General features: G+C 50.1%; 1 protein-coding gene across 1 annotated transcript in view; it reads left to right on the forward strand.

The window, feature by feature from the left end:
- Nucleotides 1–513: 513 nt before the first annotated feature.
- The window catches only part of ltn1 (listerin E3 ubiquitin protein ligase 1), a 100061-nt gene continuing 85582 nt past the window's right edge, over nucleotides 514–14992 (forward strand). Inside the window, exons 1-10 of the mRNA XM_029766749.1 lie at nucleotides 514–686; nucleotides 1108–1314; nucleotides 5578–5676; nucleotides 5792–5851; nucleotides 6402–6572; nucleotides 6918–6970; nucleotides 8419–8599; nucleotides 8683–8856; nucleotides 12619–12809; nucleotides 14814–14961. Of these exons, the coding sequence (XP_029622609.1) occupies nucleotides 645–686; nucleotides 1108–1314; nucleotides 5578–5676; nucleotides 5792–5851; nucleotides 6402–6572; nucleotides 6918–6970; nucleotides 8419–8599; nucleotides 8683–8856; nucleotides 12619–12809; nucleotides 14814–14961 (1326 nt within the window). The 5' untranslated portion in view covers nucleotides 514–644. The remainder of the gene's footprint in view (nucleotides 687–1107; nucleotides 1315–5577; nucleotides 5677–5791; nucleotides 5852–6401; nucleotides 6573–6917; nucleotides 6971–8418; nucleotides 8600–8682; nucleotides 8857–12618; nucleotides 12810–14813; nucleotides 14962–14992) is intronic.

Here is a 14992-nt window from a genome sequence, read left to right on the forward strand (position 1 = left end):
CATGAAAACAATTGCCATATTATTACCAATGACGTATCAACAGTTGTAACACATTTTTCAGTGTAGGAAATCCTCACTGGAACTAGTTTATAGAAAGAAACATTTGCATATTCCCGTTAGGTCAATAACTTCACTGTGAAGTACACATATGCAAAACTCATTTCGCCCTTGCACTCCTTGTAAAACAACAAAAAAAGGATAGGTATAGGGTCACGTCTACAAAACTCAGTGCATTCTGTTCTTAACAGATTATTGTTTTGGGGGGAACAGAAAACTTTAATGAGCTCGTCCTTTTCCACGATCAGCAGAATGTAAACCCAGTTACATCTTGCTCCACTGTTGGCCAATGCACTTTCTCGCTTAAGATTTCAATTCCTCAGATTTATACATCCGGTGAAACATATTTTTGGTTTTTACATGGTCTTCTAGTATTCAGGAGTCTTTTTGCACATCCGGTGAAACATCCGGTTCCTAGTTCTAGCTGCGCTATGATGACGTATTTCCGGTATATTTTTTCTTTTCCGGTTTTTCCGGGTAACTGTTGTGACGTGTTTTCTATTTTTCTGACCCCATGCTTTTTGGCTTTGGCTCGCTATCACATGTTTAAAAGTTAATAACTTAATCTGTAAAATAAAATACATAAAATGGGAGGAAAGAATAAACAGCGAACGAAAGGAAACGTTCGGGTAAGTTACCTCGCCAGATATACATTCTCTCGCTATTCTAACGTTAGCCATGTGTGTGGTTAGCTTAGCTTAGCTAGCTACAAAAACATTAGGTAAGCTGGGTGATACCCGGAATCATTGGGATGTCGCTACCCTAAATCATAACCTCTTACCGTTACCGTTTTAAATGTCACCTTTAATGGTGTAACGTCAGAGTTGGGATGTCCTATTCCCAAGGATCCCGGTTAGGTAACGTTAACTTGCCAATTCAAAGTTCACGCCAGCATAACTTTCCAGAATGTAATGTTTTGATACAATCAATATAGGACTCAACTAACTAGTTTGTCAGCGAGTTACGTATGGTAATGTTATGGTCAATATAACTACCTAACAACTCCAATTGTGAATCTGACATTTCGTTCCGATCATCTTCCACCACCAGCCGTCCAGCAGCGGGAGGGCTGCCGAGTTGCTGGCCCGGGAGAGTGGTGTCGTTCCCGGGTTCGTGGGGTTCGGCACCACAGCGACCACAGAGCTGGGCTATGTGCCTGCTGTCCATGGGGCAGAGGAGATTGACAACCTGGTTGATGCTGACTTCCGCCTGGTGTTGAGGAAACTATCTAAGAGAGACACAGTCACCAAACTGAAGGTAAGATCTTAGAGAAAGAGAGAGAGAGAAGGAAAGGGATATACACCTTTGCAGAGGCCAAATCAACCTTCATACCGCATTGCGCCGCCCAAATTTTGTAACGATGCGGAGGTCTCCACATTGGCATGATTGGTTGACTGTAGGTGCGGGCGGTACGTCCTGTAAAAAAAACAAACTCACTTCCTTGACATCTTCCTACACAACAGCTCTGTTCCGCGAGGCGCAAGATATATGAATGCCTTGACTTCTGCAGAGGCCGCATCGCAGCAAATGCTTTTACGGCGAATGCAGATGCTGGGAATGACAATAACGCCTCATTTAGTAGCTGGAATGCTGAGGCAGCACTATTTAAGCTTTTGACGGTTGCTAGGCAGCGCCCGTTACTACTCATCCTGGCAGTTGTAAAACCTTTGTGAGGCCATTTCACCCGTCACCCCCACCACATGCACTGTTTTCTAAACCACAACTACATGGATCCAGAACGAATTACTGTGGGAATAAATATCACTGAATTAGAACAAAAATATTGTAATAAAGTAGGCTAGTGCAATTGAAGGAATCAAATTGTTGCTTACTTAAACTCCCAAAGGTAATCCAATCGTTATAATAGGATTTGAATCAATAGTCTACCCGCGTGTGGTCAACTATTTCAGCATCGTTTCACGCTGCTTTGAGGTTGTGTCTACACTTAACACTTACATGCGACTTTTGCAATCAGAATACGAAGATCACATTTGAAAAGACAGGTGTAGACGCACCCGGAAGTGGCTTTGTGGTCTGATTGTGTTCAGATCTGGCTGGCCTCTTCAGGGGGTGGTCAGGGATGCATCGTATGCAAATTTCTCCTCAGTCTGGACCAATCAGGCTACCGAAGGAACATACAGTGGGTGACGTCATCAGCACTCTTCCCACAAAATTCTCCATAACACTTGTGTTGTAGGACAGAGAGGCACCTTTTCATTATAACATTGGAGGAAACAATGTTCCTAGCACGTGAGGAACGTGTTTGCTGGACTCATAAATAGTAGCCAGCTAGCTAATATTTAGAAAAATATGTTTTTGTTTGTCTAGAGTTTATTTATTTGTTATTTTTACACAACCTTTATTTAACTAAGCAAGTCAGTTATGAAGAAATTCTTATTTACAATGACGGCCTACCCCGACCAAACACTAACCCGGACGCCTCTGGGCCAATTGTGTGCCGATCTATGCGACTATACAGCCTGGATTCGAACCAGGGTCTGTAGTGACGCCTCTAGCACTGAGATGCAGTGCCTTGGACCGCTGCGCCACTCGGGAGCCCAATCCCTTTAGTGTTGTTAGCTACATAGTTTAGCTGGCTAGTTAGCTGCAGAGGTTAGTTAATGCCGTCAAGTTGTTGTTTTGTCATATTGTTCCTGTTCCACTGTTTGTAGAATGTGTAGTGGCATTTGAATATGGCGAATATGGGAAAGGGGAATCCAGACATACTGTGGACACGGTAGACACATTTTAAATATAGATATAGATTCATAACGTGTTCTGAATTCCATAATCAGAATTCCATGATCAGAATCAAAAGCTGCATGGAATGTCATGTCTAAACACGGCCTGAGGAGAGCGTGGGATCTTGACTAATAAATCAATCAATCAAATGCTAGGTTTTTATTTTCACTCAATCGCCGTTCGGATATTGATTAGTCTACCATTAGGCTGGGGGGGAAATGTGAGGCGAGAGTGCTGTGATCATCTTGTCTGGTTGGGTCATTGATCAGCACTGATCAGAACATTTTGGCAGCACGTTATGTAGCTTAACAAGTAGATTTATTTTTGCTCTTCAGTCGCTCTGTAGCTTTGGCCTACTGTCGACCAAAAGCCTGTGACTTAATCAATCAATGTGATTTTGTTAAACTGAATCTGCGTCTGTATATTTGGTTAAATAAGAGGTGGTGTAGCTCGTCTATTTGTTTGTTCATCTATAACCGATTAGAAACATTTAGCGTGTTATAATGTAGCCTGACTCAAGTGTAGGCCTATTGTTTTGCTCGATAGCGTATCGGCAACTACAAAAAAAAGATTCCTGTGGAGGTCGTGAAATATGAAGACGAGACTTGCGTGTTTTTGAAAATATAGATTGCTATTGTTTTCTATCAGTATCGTGATATAGATACGGTAAACGTAAGACCGTACGCCTGCTCCCCGACAAAGCGGAGTGAGGGTAGGAAAGAGATGAAATATGGATTTAAAAAATCATGGGTTCTGTTTCAACATATCACTTTATTATTATGACAGTGATTCCACATGTTGCCTTGCTGCAAGTTGTGTGGGGGGGAAAAACAATATATGTATTTTATTTTGTTACATTTCATTATATTCCTAGCCTACTATAAAATATGTGTGTTGACTGTGATCAGGGTAGTCTAAGTGTGTCTTGTCTGTTTTAATGAACATAATAACTGTTGATTTAATGTGCATGGCACAGCCATTCAGCATATAGACTGCACAGACCTGTAACATAATGAAACAAAGAATATGCCATTCTATTCTTTTTGAAAATCTATTTTTATCAGTCTATAATGTTTCTTAGGACCTGCCTAAAACAATTTAATTATGGGTTTCTTTGTGATGGGGTATATTCAATGGGTTTATTTAAATAGACCCATATCGGCCCACGTCTCCCTCCACTCCTACACTAGCCAGCATATCGACCCACGTCTACCTCCACTCCTACACTAGCCAGCATATCGACCCACGTCTACCTCCACTCCTACACTAGCCAGCATATCGACCCACGTCTACCTCCACTCCTACACTAGCCAGCACATCGGTCCACGTCTTTCTCCACTCCTAACCGTCTCTCTCCGCCCCTAACCGTCTCTCTCCGCCCCTAACCGTCTCTCTCCGCCCCTAACCGTCTCTCTCCGCCCCTAACCGTCTCTCTCCGCTCCTAACCGTCTCCCTCCGCTCCTAAACGTCTCTCTCCGCTCCTAAACGTCTCTCTCCGCCCCTAACCGTCTCTCTCCGCCCCTAACCGTCTCTCTCCGCCCCTAAACGTCTCTCTCCGCCCCTAAACGTCTCTCTCCGCCCCTAAACGTCTCCCTCCGCCCCTAAACATCTCTCTAAACGTCTCTCTCTGCTCCTAAACGTCTCTCCGTCTCCCTCCGCCCCTAAACGTCTCTCTCCGCTCCTAAACGTCTCCCTCCGCCCCTAAACGTCTCTCCGTCTCCCTCCGCTCCTAAACGTCTCCCTCCGCCCCTAAACGTCTCCCTCCGCCCCTAAACGTCTCCCTCCGCCCCTAAACGTCTCCCTCCGCCCCTAAACGTCTCCCTCCGCCCCTAAACGTCTCCCTCCGCCCCTAAACGTCTCCCTCCGCTCCTAAAAGTCTCTCTACGTTAAACGTCTCCCTCCGCCCCTAAACGTCTCCCTCCGCCCCTAAACGTCTCCCTCCGCCCCTAAACGTCTCCCTCCGCCCCTAAACGTCTCCCTCCGCCCCTAAACATCTCCCTCCGCCCCTAAACGTCTCCCTCCGCTCCTAAACGTCTCCCTCTGCTCCTAAACGTCTCCCTCCGCTCCTAAACGTCTCCCTCCGCTCCTAAACGTCTCTCTCCGCTCCTAAACGTCTCTCTCCGCCCCTAAACGTCTCTCTCCGCCCCTAAACGTCTCTCTCCGCCCCTAAACGTCTCTCTCCGCCCCTAAACGTCTCTCTCCGCCCCTAAACGTCTCTCTCCGCCCCTAAACGTCTCTCTCCGCCCCTAAACGTCTCTCTCCGCCCCTAAACGTCTCTCTCCGCCCCTAAACGTCTCCCTCCGCCCCTAAACGTCTCTCTCCGCCCCTAAACGTCTCTCTCCGCCCCTAAACATCTCTCTCCGCCCCTAAACGTCTCTCTCCGGTCCCTCCGCTCCTAATCGTCTCTCTCCGCCCCTAAACATCTCTCTCCGCCCCTAAACGTCTCTCTCCGCCCCTAAACGTCTCTCTCCGCTCCTAAACCGTTCATGTGCGCAGGAGATATAAAAAGCTTATCTGAGCTAGAATGTGGTAAAAAATGGGACTGTTTGAATTGGGCTCTAAAAAAAACATTGTCAGATTAAAATAAATTACAGGCAGCGTACCATAAAGACTAAAGACTAATAGAGTACCAAAAACTGATATCAGAGTACCAGTCGTTTCAGTTCCCTTGGGAGAAGAATGTTCTAGACTTAGTGCACGCAAACAGACACACACACACACACACACCAGCCCTGTCCCGAAGACTCTGACATTTTGCTCTCTGTTTGTCCCCTACAGGCAGTGCAGGAGTTTGGGGCTATGTGTCAGGAGCGGGACTCAGAGGTCGTTAAAGGAGTTCTACCTTACTGGCCCAGGATCTACTGCAAGATTTCAATGGTGAGTCTTAGTGAGCTGCTACACTTGGGGGGGGGGAGGGGGGTCTCAAGTGTTTGCATATTCTATGTGATCCGTGTGGGACTTGAACCCATGACTTTGATGTTGTTGATTCCAGGACCACGACCGACGTGTGAGAGAGGCCACCCAGCAGGCGTTTGAACAACTGGTCCTGAAGGTGGGAGACAGCAAGACGGATAGACAGACAGCAAGACGGATAGACAGACAGCAAGACGGATAGACAGACAGCAAGACGGACAGAGAGACAGCAAGACGGACGGACAGACAGCAAGACGGACGGACAGACAGCAAGACGGACGGACAGACAGCAAGACGGACGGACAGACAGCAAGACGGACGGACAGACAGCAAGACGGACGGACAGACAGCAAGACGGACGGACAGACAGCAAGACGGACAGACAGACAGCAAGACGGACAGACAGACAGCAAGACGGACGCACAGACAGCAAGACGGACACACAGACAGCAAGGCGGACAGACGGACACACAGACGGACACACGGACGGACGGACAGCAAGACGGACGTTCACACACTTGAATAACCCATTGATCTCTGTATAACCCATTGATCTCTGTATAACCCATTGATCTCTGTATAACCCATTGATCTCTGTATAACCCATTGATCTCTGTATAACCCATTGATCTCTGTATAACCCATTGATCTCTGTATTGATCTCTGTATTGATCTCTGTATAACCCTAGGTGCGGCGTAGTCTAGCCCCCTACCTGAAGAGTGTGATGGGCCACTGGCTGCTGTCTCAGTGTGACAGCTATCCCCCTGCTGCCTCTGCTGCCTGCCAGGCCTTCAGCGCTGCCTTCCCCCCCAGCAAACAGGCTGAGGCTCTTAGCTTCTGCAAGGACGAGGTCTTCACTGTGAGTAGTCTATATTATAGAGAGAGGTCTTCACTGTCAGTAGTCTATATTATAGAGAGAGGTCTTCACTGTCAGTAGTCTATATTATAGTATAGAGAGAGGCCTTCACTGTCAGTAGTCTATATTATAGAGAGAGGTCTTCACTGTCACTAGTCTATATTATAGAGAGAGGTCTTCACTGTCACCAGTCTATATTATAGTAAAGAGAGAGGTCTTCACTGTCAGTAGTCTATATTATAGTAAAGAGGGAGGGGGCGTTGGGTTGGGTGGGGTGGTGTTGAGGGAGATGATTGTCAAAATGATGAAGAGGTCTTTAACCTGAGTGACGATGATGATGAACTTCAGGTACTTCAAGACAACTTGCTGAAGGAGACGCCAGACACCCTAAGTGACCCACAGTGAGTAGTTCATCTATTTTTTTTTTTTTTTTTTTTACAACATCTGACTGTTGTTTTGCACCCATAGTAAGCTGGGTACTTGACAATAAGGAAGAATGAAGTCATACCCATAATGCCAGAGTAGCTGTGATCTCTAGTGCAGCATAAATAACCCTGGCTAGGGGCTGATAGGCCAGCAGCAGAGGTAGAGACTGACTGATTCATTAACCTGTTGATGATGTGTTATATGATAGGCCAGCAGCAGAGGTAGAGACTGACTGATTCATTAACCTGTTGATGATGTGTTATATGATAGGCCAGCAGCAGAGGTAGAGACTGACCTGATTCATTAACCTGTTGATGATGTGTTATATGATAGGCCAGCAGCAGAGGTAGAGACTGACCTGATTCATTAACCTGTTGATGATGTGATAGGCCAGCAGCAGAGGTAGAGACTGACCTGATTCATTAACCTGTTGATGATGTGTTATATGATAGGCCAGCAGCAGAGGTAGAGACTGACTGATTCATTAACCTGTTGAGGATGTGTTATATGATAGGCCAGCAGCAGAGGTAGAGACTGACTGATTCATTAACCTGTTGATGATGTGTTATATGATAGGCCAGCAGCAGAGGTAGAGACTGACCTGATTCATTAACCTGTTGAGGATGTGTTATATGATAGGCCAGCAGCAGAGGTAGAGACTGACTGATTCATTAACCTGTTGATTGATGTGTTATATGATAGGCCAGCAGCAGAGGTAGACTGACTGATTCATTAACCTGTTGATGATGTGTTATATGATAGGCCAGCAGCAGAGGTAGACTGACTGATTCATTAACCTGTTGATGATGTGTTATATGATAGGCCAGCAGCAGAGACTGACTGATGAATTGATCTGTTGAGGATGTGTTATATGATAGGCCAGCAGCAGAGGTAGAGACTGACTGATTCATTAACCTGTTGATTGATGTGTTATATGATAGGCCAGCAGCAGAGGTAGAGACTGACCTGATTCATTAACCTGTTGATGATGTGATAGGCCAGCAGCAGAGGTAGAGACTGACCTGATTCATTAACCTGTTGATGATGTGATAGGCCAGCAGCAGAGGTAGAGACTGACCTGATTCATTAACCTGTTGATGATGTGTTATATGATAGGCCAGCAGCAGAGGTAGAGACTGACTGATTCATTAACCTGTTGATTGATGTGTTATATGATAGGCCAGCAGCAGAGGTAGACTGACTGATTCATTAACCTCTTGATTGATGTGTTATATGATAGGCCAGCAGCAGAGGTAGAGACTGACTGATTCATTAACCTGTTGAGGATGTGTTATATGATAGGCCAGCAGCAGAGGTAGAGACTGACTGATTCATTAACCTGTTGAGGATGTGTTATATGATAGGCCAGCAGCAGAGGTAGAGACTGACTGATTCATTAACCTGTTGATTGATGTGTTATGAGGAGTGTTCCAGAAGAGGAGAGGGAAGCGAAGTTTCTCCGCTTACTTACCAGCTCTCTATTGGGGGTGAAGAGACTACTGTCCTCCTTACCCCAGACAGACACACACAACCTGCAGGACAGACTGACACACCTCCTCGACCAGGCCAAGTTCTGGAAGTACAGCAGACACAAGACCCCACAGGTACGGAGATAGGGTACACCTACACACCTACACACACACACACCCTCCACTAACCTCTTCGGTGTGTCCTCTGGTCTCTCTAGGTGCGTGGTGCTTTCTTCGAGGTGGTCTCTTCCCTGTGTGAACACACTCCAGGTCTGGTGCAGACTGAGGCTGCCAGAGTTTGTCCTGCTGTTCTGCTGTCTATAGACGACACAGACCCGGTGGTGCTGCCTCCTCTCTGGGAAGCTGTACTCCACACACTCTCCACCTTAACAGTAAGTCTTTTGGGTGTGATTTAACCACAGACCTTGAAACCGGGTAGATAGTGATAGGGCTGACGTCATCTACTATATTTCTATGGAAATCTCCCGGGATTATTTGAAATTTTGCCATTATTTCTGAACGGGGTTGAATGGCACACAACATTTTTTTTGGTTTGTTGCTAAGGATCATGGTGAACGTGGCCGTAACTAGGAAATGATTGTGGTCGTTGTAGTCTTTTTCCATGTTGCCTGATGGCGTAAACCTGGTTTTAATGTCTATGAACCGGATGACTGTTAAACCTTTGCAGCAGACGCTTCATTTGAAAGCTCAGCGTTACCTACAACCAAGCCAGGTCAACGTTGGAAAACAAAAAAAGGACGGCAAATACGATCATCAGAAGTACGGCTCTTTAGAGTGACTATTTTATTTATTTAACTAGGGCAAGTCAGTTAAGAACAAATTAAGAACAAATCTTCTTTACAATGACGGCCTACCAGGGAACAGTGGGTTAACTGCCTTGTTTCATGTGCTGGACAACAGATTTTGACCTTGTCAGCTCAGGGATTCGGTCTTGCAACCTTCGGGGTTACTAGTCCAACGCTCTAACCACTAGGCTACCTAGCACTGTTAATTCCAGAACATGGTGACTCTCTGTTCTTCATTCTGGTCAGTCTCTCCGTCTCTACTCTGTCAGCCCCATAGACATTGGTCAGCCTCTCTGTCTCCATTTGACAGGCTTGTTGACACCGCAGTTTTCATTCATGTGTTAAGAGCGTGCATGAGGGCGCAAGCTTCCTCATAGCCTGCTGGCCCGTGACAAGCTTCCTCATAGCCTGCTGGCCCGTGACAAGCTTCCTCATAGCCTGCTGGCCCGTGACAAGCTTCCTCATAGCCTGCTGGCCCGTGACAAGCTTCCTCATAGCCTGCTGGCCCGTGACAAGCTTCCTCATAGCCTGCTGGCCCGTGACAAGCTTCCTCATAGCCTGCCGGCCCGTGACAAGCTTCCTCGTAGCCTGCTGGCCCGTGACAAGCTTCCTCATAGCCTGCCGGCCCGGGACAAGCTTCCTCATAGCCTGCCGGCCCGGGACAAGCTTCCTCATAGCCTGCTGGCCCGTGACAAGCTTCCTCATAGCCTGCTGGCCCCTGACAAGCTTCCTCATAGCCTGCTGGCCCCTGACAAGCTTCCTCATAGCCTGCTGGCCCCTGACAAGCTTCCTCATAGCCTGCTGGCCCGGGACAAGCTTCCTCATAGCCTGCTGGCCCCTGACAAGCTTCCTCATAGCCTGCTGGCCCCTGACAAGCTTCCTCATAGCCTGCTGGCCCCTGACAAGCTTCCTCATAGCCTGCTGGCCCCTGACAAGCTTCCTCATAGCCTGCTGGCCCGTGACAAGCTTCCTCATAGCCTGCTGGCCCGTGACAAGCTTCCTCATAGCCTGCTGGCCCGTGACAAGCTTCCTCATAGCCTGCTGGCCCGTGACAAGCTTCCTCATAGCCTGCTGGCCCGTGACAAGCTTCCTCATAGCCTGCTGGCCCGTGACAAGCTTCCTCATAGCCTGCTGGCCCGTGACAAGCTTCCTCATAGCCTGCTGGCCCGTGACAAGCTTCCTCATAGCCTGCTGGCCCGTGATTTGTCCGTGTCAGCACATAGTCCTGTGTGACAACAAATGTAGTAGTCAGAATGGATCACTATTTAATTAAATATCTAGTACTCAGGATGGATCAGTATTTAATTAAATATCTAGTACTCAGGATGGATCAGTATTTAATTCAATATCTAGTAGTCAGTATGGATCAGTATTTAATTAAATCTCTAGTAGTCAGGATGGATCAGTATTTAATTAAATATCTAGTAGTCAGGATGGATCAGTATTTAATTAAATATCTAGTAGTCAGAATGGATCAGTATTTAATTAAATATCTAGTAGTCAGAATGGATCAGTATTTAATTAAATATCTAGTACTCAGGATGGATCAGTATTTAATTAAATATCTAGTAGTCAGAACGGATCACTATTTAATTAAATATCTAGTACTCAGGATGGATCAGTATTTAATTCAATATCTAGTAGTCAGTATGGATCAGTATTTAATTCAATATCTAGTAGTCAGTATGGATCAGTATTTAATTCAATATCTAGTAGTCAGTATGGATCAGTATTTAATTAAATATCTAGTAGTCAGGATGGATCAGTATTTAATTAAATATCTAGTAGTCAGGATGGATCAGTATTTAATTAAATATCTAGTAGTCAGAATGGATCAGTATTTAATTAAATATCTAGTAGTCAGAATAGATCACTATTTAATTAAATATTTAGTAGTCAGAATAGATCACTATTTAATTAAATATCTAGTGGTCAGAATGGATCACTATTTAATTAAATATCTAGTAGTCAGAATGGATCAGTATTTAATTCAATATCTAGTAGTCAGAATGGATCAGTATTTAATTCAATATCTAGTAGTCAGAATAAATCAGTATTTAATTAGTCAGAATAAATCAGTATTTAATTAAATATCTAGTAGTCAGAATGGATCAGTATTTAATTAAATATCTAGTAGTCAGAATGTATCACTATTTAATTAAATCTCGATTTTCTAACAAACTTCCAAATAATTCAACGTGGGTATCGAAGTTGATCGTAATAAACACGTTTTAAAATACCCAAAAAAGGACGTTAAAAAATGTATATGTATTTGGTGATTGTAATTTCCATCGGGTTTCACCGATGTGCATCAGTCAGAAAACTGATTCAGACATTATGAATCGCCAGTTCACCAATGTTTTTTACGTTTTCGTTTTATTTCTTCCTCATTACGAAAATACTGAATTGATGCAGCCCCTCCTCCAGCCCCTCCTCCAGCCCCTCCTCCAGCCCCTCCTCCAGCCTCTCCTCCAGCCTCTCCTCCAGCCCCTCCTCCAGCCCCTCCTCCAGCCCCTCCTCCAGCCCCTCCTCCAGCCCCTCCTCCAGCCCCTCCTCTAGCCTCTCTTTCAGCCCCTCCTCCAGCCTCTCTTTCAGCCCCTCCTCCAGCCTCTCTTTCAGCCTCTCCTCCAGCCTCTCTTTCAGCCCCTCCTCCAGCCTCTCTTTCAGCCCGTCCTCCAGCCTCTCTTTCTGCCCGTCCTCCAGCCCCTCCTCCAGCCTCTCTTTCAGCCTCTCCTCCAGCCTCTCTTTCAGCCCGTCCTCCACCCTCTCTTTCAGCCCGTCCTCCAGTCCCTCCTCCAGCCTCTCTTTCAGCCCCTCCTCCAGCCTCTTTCAGCCCCTCCTCCAGCCTCTCCTCCAGCCCCGTCCTCCAGCCTCTCTTTCAGCCTCTCCTCCAGCCTCTCTTTCAGCCCCTCCTCCAGCCTCTCTTTCAGCCCCTCCTCCAGCCTCTCTTTCAGCCCCTCCTCCAGCCTCTCTTCCAGCCTCTCTTTCAGCCCCGCCCTCCAGCCCCGCCCTCCAGCCCCGCCCTCCAGCCCCGCCCTCCAGCCCCTCCTCCAGCCCCTCCTCCAGCCCCGCCCTCCAGCCTCTCAAACTTGTGTACATGTAACTGCCTATGCCATTGATCTAGAAGTCAGATAACTGTGCACAGCTGCTGGCGCCAACGAGAGGTAGACTTAACCCCATCCCTGTTCTAGTATTCGTAGGCTACATCTGCATGACACCTTCAGCATTCAGTCAGATGTTTGTAAAATGGCTTTTGCATTTATTAAATCATAGGCTTTATTAATTAAGGGGGAAACGTGTAATTTGTTGGGTCATTGTTACCAAGTACGCCCCCTGTCTCTGTCCCAGGACTGTTGGAGTCATGTCAACGCCAGGAAGGCTGTTCTGCCTAAACTGTGGTCCCTGTTAAAGGATGGGGGTAAAGGTTTGGCTACAGCCCTCCACCCTAACCTGCTACCCCTCATCAGTAAACTACCCACTGAGGTCACTACACCTAACCTAGACTTCTACACAACCTTCTACAGCTGTCTCATACAAGGGTAAGAAGAAGAAGGAGGTTGGTGAAGGAGAGAGAGGGCGGTTGGGGGAAGGAGAGGGCGGTTGGGGGAAGGAGAGGGCGGTTGGGGGGAGGAGAGGGAGGGCAGTTGGGGGGAGGAGAGAGAGGGCGGTTGGGGGGAGGAGAGGGAGGGCGGTTGGGGGGAGGAGAGAGAGGGCGGTTGGGGGGAGGAGAGAGAGGGCGGTCGGGGGGAGGAGAGAGAGGGCGGTCGGGGGGAGGAGAGAGAGGGCGGTCGGGGGGAGGAGAGAGAGGGCGGTCGGGGGGAGGAGAGAGAGGGCGGTCGGGGGGAGGAGAGAGAGGGCGGTCGGGGGAAGGAGAGAGAGGGCGGTCGGGGGAAGGAGAGAGAGGGCGGTCGGGGGAAGGAGAGAGAGGGCGGTCGGGGGGAGGAGAGAGAGGGCGGTCGGGGGAAGGAGAGAGAGGGCGGTCGGGGGAAGGAGAGAGAGGGCGGTCGGGGGGAGGAGAGAGAGGGCGGTCGGGGGAGGAGAGAGAGGGCGGTCGGGGGGAGGGGGGAGGAGAGAGGGAGAGGGCGGTCGGGGGGAGGAGAGAGGGAGAGGGCGGTCGGGGGGGAGGAGAGAGGGAGAGGGCGGTCGGGGGGAGGAGAGAGGGAGAGGGCGGTCGGGGGGAGGAGAGGGCGGTCGGGGGGAGGAGAGGGCGGTCGGGGGAGGAGAGGGCGGGCGGGGGAAGGAGAGGGCGGGCGGGGGAAGGAGAGAGAGGGCGGTCGGGGGGAGGAGGGAGAGGGCGGTCGGGGGGAGGAGGGAGAGGGCGGTCGGGGGGGGGAGGAGGGAGAGGGCGGTCGGGGGGAGGAGAGAGGGAGAGGGCGGTCGGGGGGAGGAGAGAGGGAGAGGGCGGTCGGGGGGAGGAGAGAGGGAGAGGGCGGTCGGGGGGAGGAGGGAGAGGGAGGTCGGGGGGAGGAGAGAGGGAGAGAGAGGGCGGTCGGGGGGAGGAGAGAGAGGGCGGTCGGGGGGAGGAGAGAGAGAGAGAGAGAGGGCGGTCGGGGGGAGGAGAGAGAGAGGGCGGTCGGGGGGAAGGAGAGAGAGGGCGGTCGGGGGAAGGAGAGGGCGGTCGGGGGAAGGAGAGGGAAGGAGAGGGCGGTCGGGGGAAGGAGAGGGCGGTCGGGGGAAGGAGAGGGCGGTCGGGGGGAGGAGGGAGAGGGCGGTCGGGAGGAGGAGAGAGGGAGAGGGCGGGTCGGGGGGAGGAGAGGGCGGTCGGGGGGAGGAGAGGGCGGGTCGGGGGAAGGAGAGAGAGGGCGGTCGGGGGAAGGAGAGGGCGGTCGGGGGAAGGAGAGGGCGATCGGGGGGGAGGAGAGAGAGGGCGGTCGGGGGGAGGAGGGAGAGGGCGGTCGGGGGGAGGAGGGAGAGGGCGGTCGGGGGGAGGAGAGGGCGGTCGGGGGAAGGAGAGAGAGGGCGGTCGGGGGAAGGAGAGAGAGGGCGGTCGGGGGAAGGAGAGGGCGGTCGGGGGAAGGAGAGGGCGATCGGGGGGAGGAGAGAGAGGGCGGTCGGGGGGAGGAGGGAGAGGGCGGTCGGGGGGAGGAGGGAGAGGGCGGTCGGGGGGAGGAGGAGAGGGCGGTCGGGGGGAGGAGGGAGAGGGCGGTCGGGAGGAGGAGAGAGGGAGAGGGCGGTCGGGGGGAGGAGAGGGAGGGCGGTCGGGGGGAGGAGAGGGAGGGCGGTTGGGGGGAGGAGAGGGCGGTGGGGGGAAGGAGAGGGCGGTTGGGGGAGGAGAGGGCGGTGGGGGGAAGGAGAGGGCGGTTGGGGGAGGAGAGGGCGGTGGGGGGAAGGAGAGGGCATTTGGGGGAGGAGAGGGCGGTGGGGGGAAGGAGAGGGCGGTTGGGGGGAAGGAGAGGGCGGTTGGGGGGAGGAGAGGGAGGGCGGTTGGGGGAAGGAGAGAGAGGGCGGTTGGGGGGGAGGAGAGTGTGTGTGTGTTATCCCATCGGAGAGTCCAGCTGCAGTATTTAACCCAGAGTGTGTCTGTGTGTGTGTGTGTGTTGCAGCTTGTCCAGTGAGCGTGCTGTGTCCAGTCCATCAGAGAGTGCTGCTATAGTGGTGTCAGCAGTAGAGTGTTTGAGATACACTGTGTTACAGAACACGGAGGACGAGGAGGATCACACACGGATACGCTCCGTGCTCCTAGAACAACAGGTAACACCACGCTCCGTGCTCCTAGAACAAC

Source organism: Salmo trutta, chromosome 12 (assembly GCF_901001165.1).
Source record: "Salmo trutta chromosome 12, fSalTru1.1, whole genome shotgun sequence".
In the NCBI taxonomy this organism is placed as follows: Eukaryota; Metazoa; Chordata; class Actinopteri; order Salmoniformes; family Salmonidae; genus Salmo; species Salmo trutta.